General features: G+C 32.4%; 2 protein-coding genes and 1 pseudogene across 3 annotated transcripts; 1 reads left to right on the top strand and 2 right to left on the bottom strand.

Annotated features, from left to right (window-relative positions):
- The first annotated feature begins 309 nt into the window (after positions 1-309).
- LOC129298567 (transmembrane 9 superfamily member 10-like) lies at positions 310-3,800 on the top strand (annotated as a pseudogene).
- A 793-nt stretch (positions 3,801-4,593) lies between these two features.
- Positions 4,594-12,541, bottom strand: LOC129298566 (probable cyclic nucleotide-gated ion channel 5). 2 transcript variants are annotated; one of them, XM_054936989.1, is made up of 8 exons: positions 12,299-12,540; positions 10,923-11,019; positions 9,662-10,244; positions 8,188-8,400; positions 7,713-8,014; positions 6,889-7,000; positions 5,884-6,120; positions 4,595-5,353 (listed from the first exon to the last, which is right to left on the bottom strand). In XM_054936989.1, the coding sequence occupies exons 2-8, from the start codon at positions 10,979-10,981 to the stop codon at positions 4,667-4,669; spliced, it is 2,193 nt and encodes a 730-aa protein (XP_054792964.1). In that variant the 5' UTR covers positions 10,982-11,019; positions 12,299-12,540; the 3' UTR covers positions 4,595-4,666. The 2 variants fall into 2 exon arrangements, with proteins under 2 accessions (XP_054792965.1, XP_054792964.1); XM_054936990.1 differs by lacking the exon at positions 5,884-6,120 and having other exon boundaries at positions 4,594-5,353; positions 12,299-12,541.
- Positions 12,542-16,978: 4,437 nt separating this feature from the next.
- Positions 16,979-17,979, bottom strand: LOC129298565 (early nodulin-55-1-like). The gene is made up of 2 exons (XM_054936988.1): positions 17,733-17,979; positions 16,979-17,521 (listed from the first exon to the last, which is right to left on the bottom strand). The coding sequence occupies exons 1-2, from the start codon at positions 17,929-17,931 to the stop codon at positions 17,130-17,132; spliced, it is 591 nt and encodes a 196-aa protein (XP_054792963.1). The 5' UTR covers positions 17,932-17,979; the 3' UTR covers positions 16,979-17,129.
- Between the last annotated feature and the right edge of the window lie 7,229 nt (positions 17,980-25,208).

Genomic DNA, 25,208 nt, shown 5'->3' with positions numbered 1-25,208 from the left:
TAATTAATAATAATCCGAAACCTTGACCAAAATAATAATAATCCGAATCCAACCCGATAAAGACAAGACCAAATATTAGTGTAGTTTGTAATTATTAATGAAATTAATGCAAGTACACTTGATGAAGAGAGGGTATGCTTTCTTAGTGAGCAGGTAATTCAGTTATATGTGATCATTTGATCCAATCTCTACCACACACTTTTAACCGGATCGATGATCATACGGCTAGAATTGCATCAAAATCATCTGCCAAACGTCACGCAAATCCCACCAATTTGTGTTGAGAACCCGAAGCTGTGTGTCGGAAGTTCCAATTTTTGTGAACGAGAAATGAGAAGACCTTATACCCAGGGAGACGAGGGAGAAGACTCGTTCATTAGAACTCGCAGATAGATTGATAGATAGAGAGTTCAGACCCAAAAAACAAAAAAAAACAAAAAAAGATTGATAGATAGATATATAGAGAGTTTTTGGATCCACGGTTGTCGGAAACCATGGCGAGAGGGCCTCTCGCTAGCCATCTATTGATCTCTGTGTGTGTTCTGCTCGTTGTCCATAGTAGTTCTTTTTATCTTCCCGGTGTGGCACCACAAGATTTCCAGAAGGTAATTTCATTTTTTCTTTTTTGTCATGTGAATGCATGTCAATAATTGTTTTGCCGTTGTTGTTGAATATCGGGTCAGATCAATGCTAGATCGTCTTGGTTTTATGATTCTACTCTTTTCATTTCCTTTTTGGTTTGGGATTTTAGTTAATTTCTCATCTCGAATATAGTGATTTTGATTTTCTTTCAACATGCAATGAGCTCGACTCATTTCATTTTGTAAATTTGCGAAATTCGATTTTTCTTGCTTCCGAGGATTATGGGTTTGAATTCTTGTATTAACATGTGTTCTTTATATAGTTGACCCGCAAAAATGATGTCAATTACAGGACTTGATTAGTGATGATCATGTGACTTATAAATGGAGTGAGAGAACCTATAACGCTTGTATATATTTTTCAGTATTCTGCCTCTATCATGCAATGAAAGTTATAAGCTATGCGTTTTCTCTCACATAAACTAGTGCATACTTTACATATTGTCATTCTATATTTGCCACTGTAATCATAATCATAGTTTATATATTATCAACTAAATTTGGCATTTCCCAGGCAACTTCTAAGGTCTTAGTCTGACATAATTGCTGGTTTCCTTACTATCAATATAGTCATTTACCTGATTCAATCATTGCTTGCATGGCAAAATTTCCTAATCATATTATTACTGTTATTTTTTAAACCTATGCTCATTGGTGCTAGGGGGATCCGTTGATGGTGAAAGTGAACAAACTGAGTTCTACGAAAACACAGCTTCCTTACTCCTACTATACACTGCCTTATTGTCGTCCAGGTAGAATTATTGACAGTGCAGAGAATCTAGGAGAAGTTCTTCGTGGTGATCGCATTGAAAACTCTCCCTATGTGGTTTGTGGACAAATTATGACTTTCTTCCTTTTGCTTATTATGTTCAACTCAGAAATTTAAACTAATTTTATTCTTCCAGTTTAAAATGAGGGAACCTCAAATGTGCAATGTTGTTTGTCGCGTAACTCTTAATGCAAAGACAGCCAAAGAGTTTAAGGAAAAGATAGATGATGAGTATCGAGTGAACATGTGAGTCAATAATGACCTTGAATTTTACATTCACAGCTTTCTGTCTCTTGAGCCCTTGTGACATAAATATTTTTGCAGGATTTTAGACAATCTTCCTTTGGTTGTTCCTCTACGAAGACCTGATCAAGAATCTTCTATAGTGTACCTGCATGGCTTTCTTGCCGGTCTTAAAGGACAATACGCTGGAGTAAGTAATAGTGCAATGACCTCAACTTTTAATCGTTGATCTGAACCTAATCAGACCTTCTGTACTGAATTGTAAACAGAAAAAGGATGAAAAATATTTTATCAACAACCACTTAACATTTATGGTCAAGTATCATCCTGATCCAGTGACAGGGTCGTCAAGGATTGTAGGCTTTGAGGTTAAGCCTTTCAGGTTGTCTCATGATCTTATGCTTTCTGAATTTTTTTTTTTTAATTGTTGGTTTTACTTGTGATTGACATTATTCTCATGAATGTAGTGTCAATCATCAATATGAAGGCGAGTGGAATGAGAAAAGCCGCTTAACTACATGTGATCCTCATGCAAGGAAGTTAGTCACCAGCTCTGAATCTCCACAGGAGGTTGAAGACAAGAAGGAAATTATCTTTACATATGATGTTGAGTTCCAGGTGAGTTAGTATAATTCATGGTGACTGAATAACTGCACATTGTCACTGAGGCTTGGGTTTTGGTCTTGTTTTCCTTGTAACATTTGGAATTTAACCTTGTAGGATAGTGAAGTGAAGTGGGCATCTCGCTGGGATACCTATCTTCTAATGGCTGACGATCAGATTCACTGGTTTTCAATTATTAACTCTTTAATGATTGTACTTTTCCTTTCTGGTATGGTGGCTATGATAATGTTGCGGACACTTTACCGTGACATATCCAAGTATAACCAGTTAGAGACCCAAGAAGCAGAAGCCAAGAAGAGACAGGATGGAAACTTGTCCATGGGGATGTGTTCAGGCCTCCGTCAAAGTCAGACTTACTCTGTGTCTATGTTGGAACAGGTGTTCAATTTTTGGAATGATTCTTGTTACCATTATATTTGCTGCCCTTGGATTTCTTTCCCCATCAAATAGAGGGAGCTTGATGACGGTAATGCTATTGCTCGGGTTTTTATGGGATATTTTGCTGGATACTCTTCGTCTCGCCTTTATAAGATATTCAAGGGCACGGAGTGGAAAAAGCTCGCTCTCGAGACGGCCTTCATGTTTCCTGCCACTGTCTTTGCAGTATTCTTTGTTCTAAATGCTCTAATTTGGGGCCAGAAGTCTTCTGGGGCTGTGCCATTTGGAACAATGTTTGCTCTGGTTTTCCTATGGTTTGGAATCTCAGTACCGCTTGTCTTCCTTGGTGCCTATGTGGGCTTTAGAAAGCCAGCGCCTGAGGATCCTGTAAAGACAAACAAAATTGCTCGGCAGATCCCTGAGCAGGCATGGTATATGAACCCAGTCTTTTCCATTCTGATAGGAGGAATACTCCCATTTGGTGCTGTCTTCATCGAGCTTTTCTTCATTCTTACATCTATCTGGTTACATCAATTTTACTACATATTCGGTTTCCTGTTTATCGTTTTCATAATCCTCATTGTCACTTGTGCTGAGATCTCAATTGTTCTCTGCTACTTCCAGCTGTGTAGTGAGGACTACCTTTGTGGTGGAGGTCCTATTTGACTGCAGGTTCCTCAGCACTCTACCTTTTCCTCTATACAGCTTTTTACTTCTTCACAAAGCTTGAGATCACAAAACCAGTATCTGGGGTTTTGTATTTTGGGTATATGCTAATTCTCTCATATGCCTTTTTTATGTTGACTGGCACAATTGGTTTCTATGCCTGCTTTTGGTTCACCAGGCTCATCTACTCCTCAGTGAAAATTGACTGATCCTAGCAAAGTCAAAGAAAATTATTGGGTCGTTGAATCTTTTTGGCCAGGTCTTATTTTTATTTGGAACAGGGAACTGTTGGATCCTTAGGCTAGAACATTGGTTCAAGTTTAAACATAAAACTGTTAGTCACTTCAGTATAGGTTGTTTTTCTGGATTCAAGTTTGTTTAAATACTTTGTTCACGTATACTTCTTCCCCAGTTCTTCTCTTTTTGTTTAATATCCTCATGTTTTGTACGAGACGTTCATGAAGCCTGTTACGTAATCTTGCCGTCCACGATACCCATTTTGAAAAGAAATTTTCGCAAGTGTAATGTACACCTTGATTTAGATTCTGTCTTCAGAAACTGAATCAGTTTATATGGATACTGTGAATGTGGAACTTCACATAAATCTTGTTCTATATCATTAATATTTCTGGTAACTGTTATTTAAAACACTAACCTGGACTAGCTTTATGAATATAGTGTAGCATATTATCTAATTGACTTTCACTTGCACAGGTGACTTTGTATAAAGTTGATTCATTATAAGAAAAAAAACTTTTTAAAAATAATTCTAATTTGAAAGTGACTTCTTTAAATAAAATATACGATGCAATAGCCTAGCTAAGATATACAGAAAAAAGTAGAGCAATACTTTTTCCTACAACTAAGGTCTTATAATATATATCTAATCTTCGTTCGAAAGATTATAAAAACCAAATATCTGAAACGTTACCCAGCACATACATTTTTGTTCATAAAGGTTATCAATAGAAAAAGGAGGTATTCCTTCACTCATTTCAGCCAAATGACCTCAAAGATGGAATTTATTATAGAGCATCATATTATATGCTCACTGAGGCAGGCCTAAAAGAGCCAGTTGGCTTACTGCTGAGTTAAAATGAAAGAGTCTTCAACTCTTGCAAGCCTCACAATTCTTGCAATGAAGTATATTTTGATGTATTTAATGTATGCTATCATTTAGGAATGATGTATTTATTAAGGCCAAACAAAAATTGATGCAAGCCTCAAAGCTGCAATTATATTGAGTGTAAAATCATTACATGTAGCCTTTCTTGATCATTCCAACCAAAACAAAAAACAAAACAAAGTTGGCCAATGAAACCAGGCTTACAAGTTATAGTCTGCATCATTCATCTGCAGTAAAGTCAGGCTCTGGTGGTTTTCGTAGGGTCACCAATTCTCTGGAAGTCTTGGCATTCCTGCTGCGATGAACCCCGCGAAGAGCATTGGCTGCAAATCTTGAGGCTAAGAAGGTGGCACGAATACTGTATGAACCACCACCGGTATTGTTGCGAACTCCTCCTGATTCCTCGCATTCTTCTTTTTGACGAAGCTCCATAATCTTCCGCTTGCAATAACGACGCCAGGCTGCTTGAATAAAGCAAGCAGCCCAAGTTCTCCATTGTTGTGAGTAAAAGCGGAAGGTGTGTTGAACCTGCCTGCTATGGAGGCGCCTAAATTGACTTGCAACAAACTTTAAATCTTCAGAAATCAATGCAAAAGCCTCCACCTCTGCAAGTGTCTTAACTGTTCTGGTAGAAGATGGAAGGTTGGAACCAGATTTGGGATCCAAGGCCCAAGTTAAAAGCTCCTCGCCACAGAAGTCTGTCTCTTTAAGGAAAGTGCGGTTAAAAAATCCACTTCTCCCACCATCTGTCGTAACACTCTCGAGGCGACCACGGATGATGAAAAGCATCTCATCAACTGGATCTCCTTCCCGGACAATGAAAGCATTCTCCGTAAACAAGCATGGTTTCAGTCTCTCACAAATTGCATCAAGTAAGCTCTCATCCATACTCTCGAATATTGGAACCTACAATGTAAGAGAAGCAGTCAATAAATAAACAAATTCATCCATACTCATGCCTGACGAATAGTTTTTTTTTTTTTTTAAATACCAACAATGCCTGATGAATAGTTGATAACAATTTAAAAAAAAATGCTATGAGCAGGGAAAAAAGTTCAAACGCCACTTATTTAAAGCATTCCAGAATATCTTTGGGCCACATATACTACTCAGAAACTTGACGAAGTGGGGAGTGACTGAAAAAAAAAAAAAAAATTGGCAGAAACTTGGAATATTTTGTCGACGTTTTGTAAAAGTTTCCACGTAAGACCCACAAAAATTTAAGAACTGCTGTCGGTGCAAGTATGTATAATTGACAAAGGAAAAAATCCTAAGAAAAGATGGTTTTACAATTTTTTTTTTTTGGGGTCAAAGATGGTTTTATAATGAGAGCTAGAATTGTCCTTTTTTTTTTTTTTGGGTGTTTTGCTCAAATTGAAGTGTTTGTCCGTTTTCTTTTTTGGCCAATGCACGAATTGAAGTATTTCACAGCATACCCTTCTAACTAAAGCTAGACAAAGATGACGCTTAATATCTCTTCTAAGATCCTTTGGTAGATTCTGCACCAAATTTTCTTCATCTACACCACGTGTTGCCAACCATTTATATTGATCATAGCGTCTAACACGCTCTCTAAGCTCATGGGGGAGCAAGCGATGATGCATCCACTGTTCTGAATCACGTCTTTTGACTCTCATTTCCTCAAGCCTAATGGTAAGAGACTGAAGGTACGTCTGTAACCAAAGCAAAAGTGAAAAGCCTCAGTATCTCTCACTATGAATCTGCTCCTCACACCTACATGAATTTAACCTTTGAGAACTACTTACAAAGACATAAAGAAAAATGAGTCAAATGGTATGGGACCAGCCCAGGAAACTGCTACCAGATGGATGGATTGAGACATACATCTATATATATATATATATATAATATAGAGAGAGAGAGAGAGAGATGAATTTAGAACAATAAACTTCAAAACATTCAAGTACTCCATTTTCATTATCTGTGGACACGTGCGTGTCTTTATTTTTATTATTTTTTTCTGGAATTTGAATGTCTAGTTGCTTTAAATTCTTAATGCAGAACCATCATGGATCTTTCTTTGTATGAACACAATTACTTCTCAACAGTAAAATACGCAGGCAAATATAGAAATAGCATCATTTCATTGTCATCTATGCATGCTTTCACAAATAAAAAGGATTAGAGCGAGGATCTCAATGTAACATTACATCGTATGGCATCTCCAACTGCCCGGGCACCTCTGGTCAAAAAATCTAACAACAGCACTCAATGTCATTTATTCTCACTCAACTAGCTTCCATATGAAATGGATTGCAAGTTGGAACATGCAATGCCATTTACTTTTTTTTCACTGTATTTGATGTGAGCAATTACATGTTGCATGGTTCATGTTTCAAGAGTCTGGGTAATCTTATTCCCAACGTAGTAATAATTCAATCAGAGATGCACATAAGCTAAGCCACTATTTTTAAGTATACCTGCATGTTACCAATCAGGAGTGCAAAGAGGATAAGCCCAAAAATGGCTAGCGCTATTGAAAATACAACCTCCCCAACATAGGTGCTGGTTTGAAGTCCTTGGCCAAGTGTACTGTAGTTCAGTGAAAGATGTAAGCATAATTTATAAGAACAAAATACAGAACAAGCACTATGGCTGAAATTTATATAGTTTAAAAGGAATCTCTCTGAAGAAGTAAAAAGTTCAAACAAGCATTTCCGTGAAAATTTGAAGTCACAGAATATTAGCACTTTCAACTGAGAAAACCATTCTGTAAAATACCAGAAAATTATAAAATGACAAATGTCAAGTCATTTGAATGCATAACGTGCTTGCAGAACTAATTTAGAGACAGATTTCAGAAGCAGGACAGAGAGTTTGACAACTTGCAACTGATTTATGAGGTGACATAACTAAGTCAATGAGGTACATTCTCTTAACTTTGAAATTTAGTTTATGGATTTGAAGGAAGAACCAAATACCCTAGATGTCAAAGTCCTTAGAAACTGGTTGGAATTCTTCAAATCCAGTAATTGGATTCAACGGAAAGCGGAAAAGTGAACAACATTCAAAACATCACCAGATTTTCTTGCAGAAAAGCTCAGTATTTATGTGTGATACCATGCTAAAGACAATTGCAAATCAAAAATCAAAGTTATCGAGTAAAAAGTCAATGAATGGTTTTATCATAATCGCTAATGAGGCAGAAGAATATAACATAAATGTCACAAATCACGATGTAATTGTCATAAATGCTGAGACAGTATACATGAAGCAAACCTCGAAAGGGAATAGATTTTATTACCTCAAATTCTGGAGCCCCCACCATAAACAGTAGCAATATTTAGAGATAAATACCTTAGATGAAACAATGCCAGATGAAAATGCTTGGGTAAAAATTCCATAATCAAAAGGTGGGTTTTCAGGATCTACAGAGCACTGTGAATGGAGAATATCTTTGCTCCTATTTTGCCAGGCACTATACCCTTCCATGAGTTGGTTGCCACAGTACAAGAAATTGTTATTACACCCATTTTCACTACAAGCCTTCTGCCAGCATGAATCATTGCGTTCAACAGCTAACAAGTACCAAAAAGCCCCAACTATCTGTAAGGAATCATCAGTAGAAAAGAACCAAAAATAAATTCCTGGAAAAAATGATAAGTGATTATAGGATAGCAAGCATAATAATGCAACTGGAGAATATATAATAACTTTGATTAGATCAAGGCTGGAAAACTAACAGCAGCAAACATGATGAAAAGATAACAAACACTTACATGACTGGCTAGCATGTATAATAGCAAATAATACGCAGCTCCTGCCCATGCAGTTTCAGCAAAGACACCAGCTGTTCTCTTAAGCTCTGAAGTCAATGGTACCATTCGGAGAAATCTAGGGACATACTGAAGCAAGATAATGAACAGCAATGCCTCTTTTGTTGACAGTACATCCGAACCATTTGACCTCTGAAGAAACCTCCAAACTACAATCTGAATACACGGACAGAAAAAGAAAACAGAAAGGGAAACCATATAAATTGAGTTTTCTTATACTCCTTAAAATAGATGCTGTAATATGGAAACGCCATCTTCCTGGTAATACAAAAATCTCATTTTATAGTATCAATAGTTTTGAAAACAACGATAGCTATAAAGGAACATGTTGCATAAAGCTGGAAAATAATTGCAAGTCATTCAAATCCTAACCAGCATCATACAGTATGCTTAACATACCCAATCACAACAAAAGTCATGGAAAGAAATCTACCATAGAGACCAGTTTCCTAGGATGGCTTTGATGAAGGATAAAGGGGTCATTATTAATCATTTATTATTTTCTTAATTTAAATATAACTTTAGTGGTGACTATCCTTACAGATATGATTGAACAGCTTTGAGTCATTTTTAGTTATGGTAGAATTAGTGTGGTATCAATAATTAATAGCAATAAATAATTAAAATATGAGTGGGGAATTTGGAGAGTTTGAGAAGATTACTGACCTGTTATTCAAGTTCATTATATGTTTACACCTATTAAAGCACCTCCTGCGTGAACAACGAGGTACAGTTTATATTTTCAGTTATGAGTACTATCCAAGGATTTCCCATGTAACCAGACTTCTACCCAGTGGATTCCAGGTGATCTGCTAGAAGAATATTGAGCTACTTCTGGCTACTTTGATTTGAGATTATTAATCTCTCTCACAAGTATCAACTTTCCAGTCTGGCGTGCAGTAAAACAGCCAAAAGAGAAGTTGCAATCTGAGAAACATGGAAAGTGACACAGAACAAACATGATCTGAAATGTATGAATACTACTTTGTGCAGTGCTGTGTCTCACAGAAATCTGAAGATGTCTATGACACATAAATGGCTCTTTTTTCCTTTTTATGACATGTCTGTCCTTCATAGGTATTTAGTATATTAATAATTAATAGGTCCCCAGAATAAAGTCACGTGCTTCAGCATAATATCAAAAAGCAAGCAGAATATTAAAACTGAAGTCAACGGTATTAACAAGAAGAACACCCAAGCCTCCACAAGTCTACCAAATTAAGAGTTCAATATATTTATAGCCAAAAAAACCATCTATCATAAAAAAAATCTTGTAGCACATTTCCTATGCTAATGACGGAAATTTTAAAAAAGAAAGGAAAGCAAGGATTGAATACAAAGCAATCATTAAAAAATCCAAGGAAAATAATCTTACAGCATAAAAAATATAGTTTCAGGTTAATAGAATTTTCTCAACCTGTGGCAAGGGCAGCACTGAAAGGAAATCAATAATGAAATATCGCTGCATGTATCGCTTGGCTATTTGTGATGGATCTATAACAAGTTCACCCCGTCCAAAGACACGAGACGATGGAGCTATATAAGCAGTGCGAAATTGGAGAGCCATGCGTATAAGATAGAAAGCATCAATGATTGTTCTTATAGTGCTAACTATGATCGCCAACTTTCGGTCTATACCAAGACAGTTAACTGAATCATTGATCACAGGGAGATAAAAAAACAATGGATCAATAGAGACAGCCAAAATGCATGAGATTACAAAAAGCTTATTCCATAAGAGTAAAAATTTGTCTTGAGGATCAAATATCTTCTTCTCTGATACTTTAAGGTCTTCTGGGAAGACTGCCCTAGATACCCCAAATCCAAGTGATCGGCCAATTGACTTTAGTCCTTCAGATCCCATTCTCATTCCTCTTTTAAAAGATCCAGTGGTTCCAATTCTTGTATAACCACCACGGCTTAATTTAACCATACTAAATCCACATTCATCAAGCCCAGCATCAGAAGATGGAGATGGTCTAGAGTCCAAGTCATCCAACCTAAAATTAAAAAAAAAATGCTGAGAAAGATCAATTCCCCTCATATGTATGAACATAAAGATTAATTGAAGGTTCTAAAAATGGGATAATGGCTTGTCAATATCACATGTACCTATTAGGACCAAGACCTCAATAAGCTGAAGAGTAATATACTAATCCGTTCTCATTTCAAGAAAAGGAGCTCAATTAACTGTTTCTATGAAAGGCATCTTACAATTAAAAGTCTATGTTGCCAATTAGAAACTCACTTCACTACATCTTACAAGTGCCCCAAGAATCAAAATTTTCTACTTCTCATGCTACAAATGAAAGACTTGGCAAATGGTCAATATCTTGTCGCTGGCAAATTTTGAATTCTTTATAGCTAAAAACCAATTAAAGATATTTATGCTGCTGGTGTAGTATTATACTATCTTATGTATTTGTTGCCATGAAAAAAACAATGACAAGAAATATAAATTCTAAATTTTTCAAAAACAAGGTTGTGGCAGAAAATTGTTTACACAAGTACCAAATTATGCTTGTGAAGATCAATACCCATGTTCAATTACAGTAAAGAATGCTCAAGTTTGATGATTTCAAACCAATGAAATCGAGTAAAAGTACATAGAAATATTACTAACAATCTTCTAATCCACACCTCTCCAAAATATAACCTTGCAGAACTATATTTGGTACCTCAAAAATTTTTCCCGCTGACCATCCATGTAATGAGCCTTGTAACCACAGTCAAACATCTTTGAAAAGTTGATCACATATACCCAATATATAAAACCTGCAGCCAAACAAAACAAAACCCAACAATGACCCATAAAAGCCTCTCGAATCTGCCTGATGCTATTCCCAATTCAACTTCTGGAAAATATGATTATAGGAATGACATACGCATTAGGAAACTTTAGCTCTTGTCTGTTCCCTTCAAGTGCTACAATCTAAAAATCGATCTACCCTATAATGAAGACTGATAGCACCCACATACACTAGTTGCCATTCCACAGAAACCAGTGACTTGTACCACTTAAATTTAGTGAATTCTGCCACTTGAATTTAATGCTACTACTTGTGCGACCTAAATATAAGTTCCAAATCCTTTAAGCACATTGAAATAAATTGCCATAAATAGTCTGAAATTGAGAATTAGCGTAAATCCCCAATACAGTTTAAGATTACTACCTAAAGTAATATATATATATATATTGGTAAAAAGTCATTATTAGTTAAGACATCCATTAAATGCTAGGGATAATTGTGAAGAGTAGTATAATATTTGACACATTAATTACAAATAACTAATCAAACTAATTTTCTTAATCTTGATGAATTAGTTAACAGTGTGGACTGGAGGGAGTACAAACAAACCTTCCATCTCCAATCACAAACTTCCTTTCAATTAGGCTGAGTTGCGATTGCAACTAAAGCAACTGAACAACAACACGACAAAGAAGACAAGCTTAACCAATGACCACATTTGAACTGGTCTTTAACCTCAGATATCCAGAATGCTCCCACCAAAATCAACATAAACTCAGTCCCTTTACCACTTAATATTTCATCGTACGAGTGAACAAGATTATTCAAGAAGGTGTTCATTTCCATTTTACAGATCAACTATCATACACGATTACTCTGTCGTTTCAACAAAGGTGACATCTAAAACTCACACTCTAAGTCAGATAAGTTGGTTATCTAAAGAAATGCCCATTTAAACTCAAATCCATTTTGATGTGCTGATATTGCTATTTCTGGGAAATAACCTCACATCAGACCCCGGAACCTCTCCACCCGAACCGAAAAAATTGGGTCAAGACTCGAGAAGAACCTGTATTTTCTCGGTTCATAAAGTCAAATCAACATATACATCAAAAGAACGAATTCAAATTATTCATTTTAAAAGACAAAGAAAGAAAAAATATTACTATAAAATGCCTCAACTCTCAACAGCTGCACCAGTATGAAAAGTTCAGCATCAGCCACAAGAAATAAGCCGAAGTAAATCTGGGAACTCTAACACTGGTTTTCATCAAAATGCAAGTAAAAAGAGAATAGAATTAGACCTTGAAAACAATTGCACGATCTTTCAATAGGTGCGGTAGAATCGCATAGCAAGAGAAGGAGAGAACCAGAAAGATCGCCGAGCGGAATCTCCGGAAGGCTCACATCATCCTTCTGAGAGAGAGAGAGAGAGAAGGAGGGAGAGCTAAGAAACTGTCAGTTTTAGTGAACTGCGGAAACGGCGATGCCTGCACGAACCGAACTGCTATCGGCAAGCACATGCAGTAGCCGCCCGCTATGTTCGCGTAAGAAATGGCATTTTCTTTGGGACCATTGCTTTAAATCAGTGTTTTGAAACCCATTTTGGATATCAAACGGAAAAGACTAACAGGTCGTAATTTTTATGATCTAATCAATTAAATCAGCAGTCAAACCAAAAATATAAAAATTAAATAAAAAATAATATTTATATGTATAACTATATAAATAAAATATTAATTTGTTAATAGTGCTTGGTATCTCATTCCAAAAGTTAGATATTTGAACCGTTGAAGTTAGAAGTAAAGGCATGTCAATACAAGTTTGTGCTCTTGAAAGAAAATATTGAAGCTAGAGGTATGCCATTATATCATGACTTACAAGCTTTCAGTCTCGATATTAAAGGTTGGATTTCTAGAGTTGGAGGCAAAGATTGAAGGAGAAGTTAGAAATTAAATTTAGGCCATAAAAGAGAGATTAAAAAAGAGAGAAAAAGAGAGAATTAGTGGTTACAGAAGAGAAATTATAAATCTAAATAACATAGTCTAAATTTTTTTGGCTTTGAATCGAGTTGACTCGAGTCCGATCTCCGAATCAAAGCCGGTTCTCTTAAAACCGGCCGGTTCAATCTGAGTCAACTCAAGTCAAATGCCAGATTGGTTCAAGGATTGGTTCAACTGGTTGAACCAAACTATTTTGTTCAATGGGTGGCAATCAAACCGGTTAAACCCGTTTGGTTCAGTCCAATTTCAATGACATTGCTTTAAATTTCAGGCAAACCAATTAAGCACCACAAAATTTATTGACAACTAAGAAAAGAAAAATGACAATTAAATGTGTTGTTATTTTTTTATTAAGTTATCAATAATTCTTATATTATTTAAATATATTATACTCCCTCTCCATTTAAAAATGTAAAGTATTTTTAATTAAATATCACTCTCAATAAAATAATTATATACTTTTAAATTAATTCTATATTTTTATATTTATTCCTATTAAACACCCTATAATAATTATAAAGACAATGTTTACATCTTGAAAGATTAAAAATATTTTATATTTTTTAACACCTAACTCTTCATCAATGAAGGGAGTATGAAATTTGTATGTAATTTTTTCATTTCTATTTCATCAATGTACTCATGTATTAATCGTTGAAAGGGAAGGTTTTTTTTTTGTTTTATTTATAAAACAATTTTATAATTTTATATAAACATACTATGTTATAATGGGTTCAATTAAATAAAAGTTTAAGTGTCATTATTTTTTATAATTTTATTTTCAAAATAGAGTGAATCTTTAATTAATTGTCCTTTTTTTTTCTATCATCATCAGTCGTATAATTTATTTACATTTATAGTATGATAATTGATTTGTATAATATACATAATTTATTTTAATGTGTTTACTTGCTTCAGAGCATAGAGAACATAGATGATGTGGTACGTTGAGTCTATATAAAAAAATTTCTACTGAAGTATATATATTTTAATAGGAGTGGAATTAAAAACTTATTAAATTTTTAAATAAAATTAATAAATTTTAATATTTCCTTTGATTTGATAAATCATATTGGAAGTGCTAGCTTTTTAGATAAGATTAGAGGATCACATTGCAGTAAAATTTAGTGAGAATTTTATATAAAAAAAATATTAGTGAGAATGATGATTTAAAAATAAGCATTGATGCAAATTGCAAGTCAATAAAATGTCATTATTTAAAATATAAAAAAAAATCCTCCTAAGAGAGCGGCGATGCAAGCACAAAATCATCATGTTTCTATGGTGGATCGTCGGAGAATCATGATGTTCCCCGATATGTTCATAAACTATTATTATTTTTGGATACAAGATCAGGATGTTTAATTAATTACTAGCTTGGAGGGAATAAGCAAGCATGATTTTGAGACACAGGGGAATTAAGCCACAAAATGTCAACTTTTTATATTAAGCATGTCAATTTAAACATTGCTTATTATTTTATAGAAATAACTTAAATCACTCAGTTACTTCTGAACTTTATATATTCATAATTTATTTTTTAATTATTAGATGTGAGATTTTTTTTCTCTACTACAAAAAAAAAATAATCAAGGCAAAATAAAACAACATTCACTTTTAATTTAGGGACGAGAACCGTAAATATTGTCATTGTTTTTAGTCGTAGCTAAAAAAATAAGTCTTCCATCGTAGAGTATATGTATAATATACAATAAATGGTTAATTATGAAAGAAAAGAAAAATACTGTATATATTTTCCCGAAGAAAGAAATTAATTTGCTATGAAGTCCAGCATTAAGTATTTTCTCGACGCTTGAAAAACAAGAGATCAAGATCAATTAGATAAATTTACCTTGACATATAAAAGAGTAACTTGGAATATATATATATATATATATATGTATATATATAATCTAAAGGCAATAAATTGAGCCATGCAAAAACAGGAGTACAAGATCAGAGAAAGGGTCCTATTGACGAGGATGAGTGTCGTCGGGAGTGGACATTCCGGTGGTAACCTTGGCGACGTCCATGGCCGAAGCTTCAGGCTTCTTCTTGGAGTACAACACCACGTAACCCAACACCACTGTTGCTGCAAACCCTGCAACAGCCATTCTCATCGGACACACTGGCAGCTTCTTACGTTGGTTCAGTACCTCTGTCGAATGTTGTCGACCCGATGACGAAGAAGAAGAAGAAGAAGAAGACGCCCCCTTATTCTCAGCTGCCTCTGTTCCCGCCATCTTCTCTCTCCCTCCTCCAACCATATTATACTGAACTGAATAATATATATATATATATATATGATCTCAAACTTGTTGTTGTGAGAAGGATCTTGTTTTGATATTGATTGTTTTACATCGATTTGTCTCTTTGATGGGTTTGTGTGGTTTTTATATGTGTTGGTGTTTGGGAGAGAGGATTGGTGCGAGAGAATAACACGAGGCGACAAATAATGGGACCGTGTACAATTGGAGGGTGGAGGACCCTGGACGCTTTTGTGGGATTGACACGTGGCAGTTGTCGTCCATGAAAAAAAGTTTCGGAGTGTTTAACAAAGAGAGAATTGGGAGACTCCTGCGTTCAGTAATTAAGTACTGTTTGACCTTTTCTACACGAGATGGCTTCCGTATGTACCTTCATCACGAAACCGCCCTTTTATTTCTTTGCTTAAAATTGACAGCGAGAAGTGAGTGGAATCTATAAATAGATAGTAAGTGTTAATATTTTATAAATTGTTTGTTGATGTGTAAATAGTTAATGAATTCATTGCAAATGTTACAATGCAAATTAATTTATATAGCGTGGAGGTGAAATGAATGGAAAGTGTTATGAAGAGAGATTTCAAACACCCTGATACGTAGAACAATATTGACTTTACAATGCGTCGGGAGAGATTTACAACTAATATATATTGCTCATAGATTGAAAGTCAAAACGGAAAAAAATCAAGCTTCTTTTTTTTCTTTTTCGGTTGGTTATGTTATTTTTTATAGTATAAAAAGTAAACTCTATTGATAATAGATATTATATGTACGAAAAGCAAAAGATAAACCTTTCCTAATTAAATTATTACATTCATATATTTAAATTATTAACTATTTGTACAAATAACGAGAGCCTTTAACGTTCACGTCAACCTTAATTTGTAGCTATAGAATTTATTTGTTTGTTTAAACGCAGTTTGACGGACAAACACAGTAACAATTTGTGACCGGCTTTAAGGATTTTATTTAACAATTAAAATATCTCAATTTTTAATCTGACGTGTTTAATACTCACTAATCACAAAAAAAAAATTAAAATGATTTGATGTTCATAATATAAAATATTTTGAAAAAAAAACTAATGATTCATTATATTCGTAAAACTTATTATAATATTATTTCTATCATTTCACTTCTCAAATATCTGTCTCTTTTTTCATTATTAAAAAATAATATTTTTTGAAGTTCATATTTTTTAAGAAATTAAAATTTTAAATTATATTTAATTGAACGTACTGGTATTTACAATTTTATCTAAAAAAATATTTTATAAAATGGGAAACAAGAAATACCACATTTCAAAGACATTAATACCAAAATGAAAAGCCAAATTAATTTCTCCAAGCCAATATGAGATGTTCGGTTACATTTAAAATAAAACAAAAATGCTCCCTCCGGGAGAACCTTTTAGAAGTTTTTCTTTTCTTTTTTTTTTTCCTTCGCACATAAATAGTTATTCGTTATTATTTTTAAATTTTATTTTTCTTATAAATTCAATTTTATGACTTATCTTATATTGCGTACCCTCTCTCTCTTCTTATTTTTAATGAGAGTAACACTAGAAAATTCATTCAAAAACATGTTTAATGAATTAACAGCCAATTTTTTATTTTAATAAAATAAGTGTGTTATAATTGGGACAAGGACCAAGTAAAAAATTTGTTTTGCGGAGAAGACAAGAGACTTAATTGGTCAAAAAACTGATTGATTATTTCAAATAATAACTTTATTGAGAAATTTTTAAGTTAATTATACTTAGTAAATCTCTCGCAATTCCAGCTAGTAGCCTAGTGGCTAGTTCAGATATGTTCACAAACAGACAGCAAAAATTAAGGCTATTGAATCACAAGAGACGCATGCTCACATCAGATCATCATCATAACCAACGTAACGCCCATACCCATTACAAGGCCAAGGAATCCGCCACTGCCTAAAGCGGCGGCGCCATTCTTTGCCGGTGCAGGTGCAGGTGCAGGTGTCGGTGACGGAGATGGAGAAGGTGCAGGTGCAGGAGACGGAGAAGGCGACGGCGACCCATGACCCCCGTGCTGATCGGAGCGAACCACCAGATCCAGCCTTAAGCCCTGCTGGCAATGACCGTCTGCCCCACTAATGAAGTAGAATGAACCTCGGCGTTTCAACTCTACCTTGGTTTCTCCGTCATTGTATTTTGATGTCGGATTCGCTACGTTGCAGCTTTTATAATCTTCCTCTTTCACTTCCAGCACCGACTCTGTTTTATGATCGTATTTCCATACTGCGCATTCATTATCGACAGCATTTATAATCACCATCAAGAATTCAAAAACAGCTTCAAATCTAATCAGATGTAACCGTTATCGTTTCCTCTACCAAAAGCTGAAGAAAAACGAACGGCGAAGCAGCGACGACGTGCTGAAGACAGATAAGGAAATTAAAACAGAAAAGGATCTGGAGATCGAAAAGAGAAGAATAGCGAGAGTATTTACAGAGAGCATCGCCGACTCTGAAGTGTCGCCTATGGGCCCAGTGACTGAGGTAATCCGGAGAGGGACGAGGCAGCGTCCAAGCATTCTCAGCGCCTCCGACCAAGTAATCTCGGCCTTCAGATGACGGAATAAGAAGAAAAGCGAGCATGAGCGACAGCGAGAGAGGCACAGTAGTGGGCATGGAGAAGAAAGAAGCCATTGTTGATGCTCTGAAGGAGAAAGAAAGATGAGATTGCAGAGTAGTGAGTGTTTAGAGAAGAGAAGGCTCAAAATGAAATTGTTTAGGTTCATATTTAAAAAGCTACCAAGCTGTGAATGTATTGCACGTGGCACGCCTTTATGCTAGAAACGGATCAGTATTGATGGCGTCGCATGCCGTTTTAGGACTATTTTTTGTTCTCTTCCCCCTTCTTATTGTAGCTCTTTGATCTTAGATTAATCGGATCGGTAATTTGTAAGTACCTCTTTAAATTATACATATTTTATTAAAAATTTAATTATTGTTATATATTTAGAACTCGAACTCCAAACTTTTGATTAAAGAGAATCAATTTCTTAACCAGTTAATCAAAGTGTTTGGTGGGTTCGCACTATTTTTATTTTAAATTTTTTACGTCAAACAAAATTTACTGGAAGATTGATTTGTTTGGCAATATATGTCAAAGAACAAAATTACTAGAATTTTTAAGTAATATCAATATTAATAAATGTTTAACAATAAATTGAATTGATAATAAATTGGTTGGCAAAAAGATTGATAATTATCCTATCAATTACCCAATGCCATCATCCATGATTGATTGGCAATGTAATCTGAATTAAATACCCATATTTAATTACTCGTCTACTACGATTTAATATTATCTGTTCGCAATTTATTACACATTTAAGAGTTCAATGTTTTACTCGTATTGCCATATATTCGACCAAAGCTCCTATTTCACAATTACTTTTTAGGCCAGAAATCATGAAGTTAATCAAATTTATTAACTTTGTTCATTTGAATTTCATCGTTCATTCTGTATACAAATATTAATTCAAAAATTCTGACGTGAATTCTTATCGATTCAGACTAAATATATAGAATGGTTGTTGAAATCATTTAATTTGAATTAGTTTAAATTTGCCACAAATGACCATAGTTAACAATCAGAACATTTTTTATTGGGACAATTTTTAATCATATATTTAATAAATTCATTTGATCTCGAATTATGTTTACACGTTCGCCAAAAAAAAAAACGTTTATACAAGTAATTTTATTAAAATTTTCAAGTTTTAAAATTCATCATCGAATTTATATAGTTATATATAAAGTTGTTAAATTCATGAGTTTAAATAAACTCATATAACAAGGATATAAACTCAAATCTAAATTACCTCTATTAATAATTAGCTTTTAAATATATATGATTAAATAATTAAAATATAAAATATAACCGTAATTTAATTTAAATATAAATTATTGAAATTAAATTCATCTATATTCATAGATTACTATATCCAATAAGAAAATTTCAAAATAAAATAACTTATATTTGACACTCTCTCTATTAAAAAATGTAAGATATTTTGTAAAAAATTTAATATTAAAAAATATAAAATATTTTTAGCCTTTAGAGATATAATCATTATTTTTTTTTTAAAAGTGTCCATATTGATAATAATTTTATATTTATTGTAGATTATTTAATAGAAATAAATATAAAAAGATAAAATTAATTGAAAAATAAGTAACTACTTTATTGAAGGGTGAGATTTAATTAAAAATTACTTATATTTTTTAACGGATGGAGTGTTTTCTATTTCTTTTTTATTAATATTAATATTATTTTTTTAATTTTATTTTTTATTGAATTGAATCATACTGCTTTTATGAACTGAATTCTATATAATATATACATATTTCGCTTAACAAGTTTATAAATGAATTAGCATGATTTTATGAATTAAAAATATAAAAATTATAAATTTAAATAGTCAACTTGCAAGTTTAATTAAATTTTATCTTGTTTAAATTTATAAATAATTTAATATAATTTTATAAACTAAAAATGTAAAAAAGGATAAACTCATTAAATTAATTTGAGAGTTTAACAACAATCGTGATAACTGTTAGCCAAAAACAATCGATGTAGCTTAACATTGATTGGTTACAAAAATATAATTAGACCACGGAAGAGCCAGTTGTACTTGTACAGCTAATGCATACGTTATCCCTGCCTGCCCTCGTGTTTTACTGTTTTAGACAGCTCACATTTTATTTTACACAGCCAATTTGCTCTTGCTCATATTCTTTTTTTTTTTTTTAAATAATAAAAAATTACTACTTTCTCTAATTTTATGCAAAGGATCCTTTTAATCAATCATGTTACATGAATTAAGAAAAATAGTTAAATTAATTATTAGTGATAATAAACATGTCAATTATACTTCATCCGTTAATTAAGCTATAAAATTAGAGGAATCTTTGTTACCAAGTACACGCAATATTACATATTCTTTTGAATATTTAATTTAATGTGATGTTTATAAAAATACCCTCCATTATTCAACTGTCAATTTTTTTCATTCCTTCATATCCTCCGAATGCCCAAGCTACTTTGTAATAGTTATTAGGCGCAAAATAGGGAAGATAGTTTTTTCAAGCGCAAAATAATTTTTTTTAATACACGCTCCTAGCTTCATCCATTGCTTGAGATTTTCTTTGGACTACAACATGAAACATTGATAATTATTTTACGTTTTTCAAAAAAAATGTTAGGTGAAACTTTAATCTTTTTAAAAATTCATATCTTTTTAATTATATATACTATAATTAAATATCATATATATTGTCTTAATAATGACAATTGAATTTTGAATACAACATGTTTTCAAAAAATAACATTTCCTTTGTTTTAAATTATAAAACATTTTTAATGAAAATTTAGTATCTCAAAATATAAGATACTTTGATAAAAAAATAAAATTTTATTAATAATATTTTTTAATATTACCCTTCTCATATTTTCTATCTTTAATATTCTTTCATTGATAGAGCATTAAATGAAGGGTATTTTTAAAAAATTTATATTTTTATCTTGAAAATGTAAGGTTATAAAGTGCATTTAATGAGTTTTATTGGTATGTAAGATTTTATCTAAATGTGTCTTATAATTTGAGATACAGATGGTCATAAATAAAGTAGGTATATATTTAAAAAATAACTGTGAAAGTTATTTATTATATTATATTTTAAATTAAGTAAAACTTTTCAAAGATATCCTGTAATATGGTATGAAATGAGTAGTATTAGGCAACGGGAAGGGTCTATGTAATTCTTTCATGATTACCAATAAAGGTGTGTTTTGATTAATACATATTTGGATTTGGATTGGAATTGAAACTTGTATCAAATTCTTCATTTGGATTCATAAAAGTTCATAAATCTTGATTCGATCCAAATTCAAACCATGTTTCATTATCTTTATAACTCTCATATCTCACCAATTAAGAATAGAAATAAGCTCATCATTCTCAATTTCCTCCTTTTGTTTTGAAACTCCCCTTATCTATTTTTTTCTCTAAATTTTTTATATTATCCAAACAAAATATTTTAAATACCTGAATTTTAAATATGAAATTTTAAATTTTAAATTTTAAATTTAAATTTAAATCCGTTAATTCAAACACTATTTTAGTATATTTGATTATATAAGTATTAACTAATGGTTTGGCAATGGCGGAGCTAGGACTCAGGGCTAGGGAGTGCAGGATGATTTAATAAAATAATAATTTAATAATTAAAATTAGTGATTATGATAGGATTAAAATTGTAATAATATAAATAGATTGATCATCATTTTTGATTTTAAAAGATTATATTAAATAGTATATAATCTTTTATTGCAAACATACTCTTCATGTTTTATTTAAATTATTAAAATATTATATATTTAATGAGTTTTTGAATTTAAATATTTTTTTTTAATTCAGAATGCAAAATAACAAGAATAAGGACCGTAAAGTTGCAAAATTTTCTTACTAACTGATAATTTTTTCCAAAGTGACCTCAACATAACAGTGGATCCGCACTCGGCCTGGCCGAGAAAGAGAAAAGAGATGAGCAAAATCAATTAGTATTTTAATATAAAAATTAAAATGATAAAAAAGAAAGATGATATTTTTACAGACTTACACATAAGATGATATTTTTACGGGAGGGAGTATTGATAATGTGTTCATTTTTGAATTAACATGCATCAAGCAACTCTCACAACAATAGATTGCAAGAATGTGCGTTTACACTTTACAAGCACTATTTAAATTTATTTGTAGTGAATGATTGATATATAATATTCTAAAAACAGTGTTATTTTTTAAGAAAAAATCTAAAACTTTTGTAGTTTTGCTTAAATTGCCAACCCAAAAATGCAGCGGAGAGTGAGCGGAGACACGCTAGTTTATTAGCACAATGCCAAACAATCGTTGGTTTCTTTAGAGTGTGTGTGTATATATAAAGGCTGAAAAAAATTTGTGAGTCCACAATGACTATTAGTGTCCCTTTAAATTTCAGTTGTATATAATTTATTATAAAAATAATTAATTAATATGATTGATTTTAATTTTAATTATAATTAATTATGTTATAACGTAATTTATTTAGATATCTATTTTTTAAAATTAATTTTAACTATATAAATTATTATAAAAAGACATTACTTTTTAAAATTAAATTATTAATAAAACTGTATTTAATATTATTAAATTTATTAAACTTTATTTAAAAAGTAAAATATATTATTTAATAATAAAATTAAATCTATAAACAACTTTTCAAAATTTATTTTAAAATGTAATTCTGACTCAATAATTTTGATTTTAGTTGGTTGTTTAGATAATTTTTTTATACAATCGATTATTTAACTCAAAAATGAATTACACACTCAATCCAAACAGGCCATCAGTCTATCATCGCTATCGCCGCCGAAAACAGCCAAAAAAATTGGTTGCATGCAACACCAGCCCTCCAGTGGCGCACCGCCTAAAGCGGCCGGATGCCGGACCATCATTTTTTGGCGCCAGCGCCAGAGTCCCATAACAAAGAACGCTTCACGGAGGACCATCACAGCCAGCCTTAAGCCCTTATGACAATGAGTGCCTGACCGTGGCATGATGAAATGATTTTCGATAGAATAAAAATAAAAATAAAAATAATATTTAAAGATATGTTTAGCATATCAATAAAATTATAAAATAATTTTTATTTGATATATATAATTATAATAGCAAAATACAATACTACAATGATTTCGTTCTTATCAAATGGGGGAAAACTAACCTAACCACTATCATCCATCCTTAAGGGTGAAAATTAGTTAGGTTGACTTAAATTTTAATTAAATAAATTTAAATTTAAATAAAGTTTTTTTTATTATTTAAATTTGAGTCTATTTAAATCTTAAATTGGCCTAAAAACTCATTTAAAAACCTACTTAAAAACAAACTTTTTAAATGAGCTCACAATTTAATTTTAAACGTTTTAAATATATTTTAAAAATATTATAATATATAATATATAATTTGATTGATCAATTACTCTCTTCAATTTTATTTATAAATTATTTTTACTAATCTTATCAACATCAACATAATAAAAGTATAAAAAATAAAATTTAATAAAATTACAAACATAATTTTCAAAAAGTAACTACACTATATAATAATATTTTTCTACTTCTTTTTTTCTTACTTTTTAAAAATAATTTAGATATTTTATTTAAAATAAAATATTATTATCAATTAAATAACTTATAAAATGGACCACTTTACCCTTTTAAAAGGTGATTAATAAAGTGAATTGAGTGGAGTATAATATATAATAATTGAAAGAACTTATTAATTATAATATAATATAACAATAGCATAATAACATTAATATTAATATATAAGTTTAATATAATTAAAAATAAAAAAATATATTGATTAAAAATAAATGATGAAAATAATTTGTTTATGACTTATTAGGCATAGACCCTGAATATGTGGCTTGAGCTTGTTTAAGGAAGCAAGTTAGGTTAGATTTAAAATACGCCCGGAGATGGCGTAATCCCACCCCTGTCCATCATCATCGTGCAGAACAAAGCCCCCCGTAGCAAAACCAAGCTCATCTTCGAATCTGTCGATGGCAAGAGCAAACCCAACATCGCTCTCATGTCTGTCACAAGGGTCAGAGGGTGTTTCATCTTTCTCTAAGCCAATGTCGCAACCAGACTCTGTTGCTGTCTCATTGTCGCTTGCCTCGTCATGTCCGTCTCGGCGTCCCCAGTGTCCCAAATCAAGAATCAATCTCGCCGTCTCTTGTCGTTGCCGTCTCGCCTTGCCTCGCCGCCACTGGTAGATCTAGTTGGAGGGAGAAGACACTCCGCCGTAGCTGATTGTTGCTGGTTTGTTCAAATCACGTGCTTGTCATGGCTAGGTTCGATGGAGGGAGAAGACACTTGCAGTGGCTGGAATATCTGGTTGCGTCGCCCGTATTCGGAGTTGCAGTTCATCGTCAATGTGTTCAGGCCGTCGGTGTGTAGTTCATCGTCGATGGAGAAGGCGAAGAAGGTCAGATGGGGATGGAGATGGAGAGACGAAAGGAGGAGGGTATTTCCTGTCAGTGTACATTTTAAACAAAGATAATTTGAGCTTAAAAAAAAAAAAAACATTTCCAAGAAAATGTGCCCATTCCCATGGTCAGCTAATGGAGTGGTCATTGTCTCAAATGAGACAATGAATCATTCCATTGAAATGGCCACTCCTACTACCAAATGAGAAAATGAGGTATTTTCACTTTCTTTCTCATTCCATTTCAATCCATTCTACCATACCAAACATGGGTGAGAAAACTTTGAAAAGGAAAAATTATGGGAATTATGTGAGTCCAACCAGTCAACCACTACTCATTCTGATGAATTGTCTGTTTATGTTCTTTTTTCTAGGGCTCCGATCGAGTGGCCTGTTTAAACTTTTTTTTTGTTTTACTTTAAAAATAAAATATTTTTAGTTTTTAAATTAAATTTAGAAATTTAGACTTTAAAATATAAATTTATACTTTAAAATTATAATTTATATTACTTATTTTAATTTTTGAATATTATAACTTTTATTTTAAAAAAAGAATATATAATATTATAATGCAAAAATTAAATTTTTAAAAAATAAAAAAATAAAATGAAAAATAAAAAAAGGTTACAGGCCTGCCCGATAATAAGGGATGAATTTTAAAGAAATGATTAATTTTAAAGTAAACGGTTGAATCCAACCAAGTCCTATGGTGCTAGGTCATGAGCCACCTAACTGTTGTTAAGATGGCTAATAATCTAATAAGGGGATGAATCAGGTTTTAAAAAATCTTGCCTTCTAAAGAGGAAACCCAATGCTATTCTTGATAAAGCTGAAACTGAGGTGAATAGAGAAGGTAGAAGAGTGTAGAAGAATAAGTGCATA

This window comes from Prosopis cineraria, unplaced genomic scaffold (genome assembly GCF_029017545.1).
Source record: "Prosopis cineraria cultivar Desert tree isolate PC_DT_omini unplaced genomic scaffold, ASM2901754v1 PC851, whole genome shotgun sequence".
Taxonomy (NCBI): Eukaryota; Viridiplantae; Streptophyta; class Magnoliopsida; order Fabales; family Fabaceae; genus Prosopis; species Prosopis cineraria.
The sequence above is the reverse complement of the archived record's forward strand: the minus strand, read 5'-3'. Positions and strand labels throughout refer to the sequence as shown.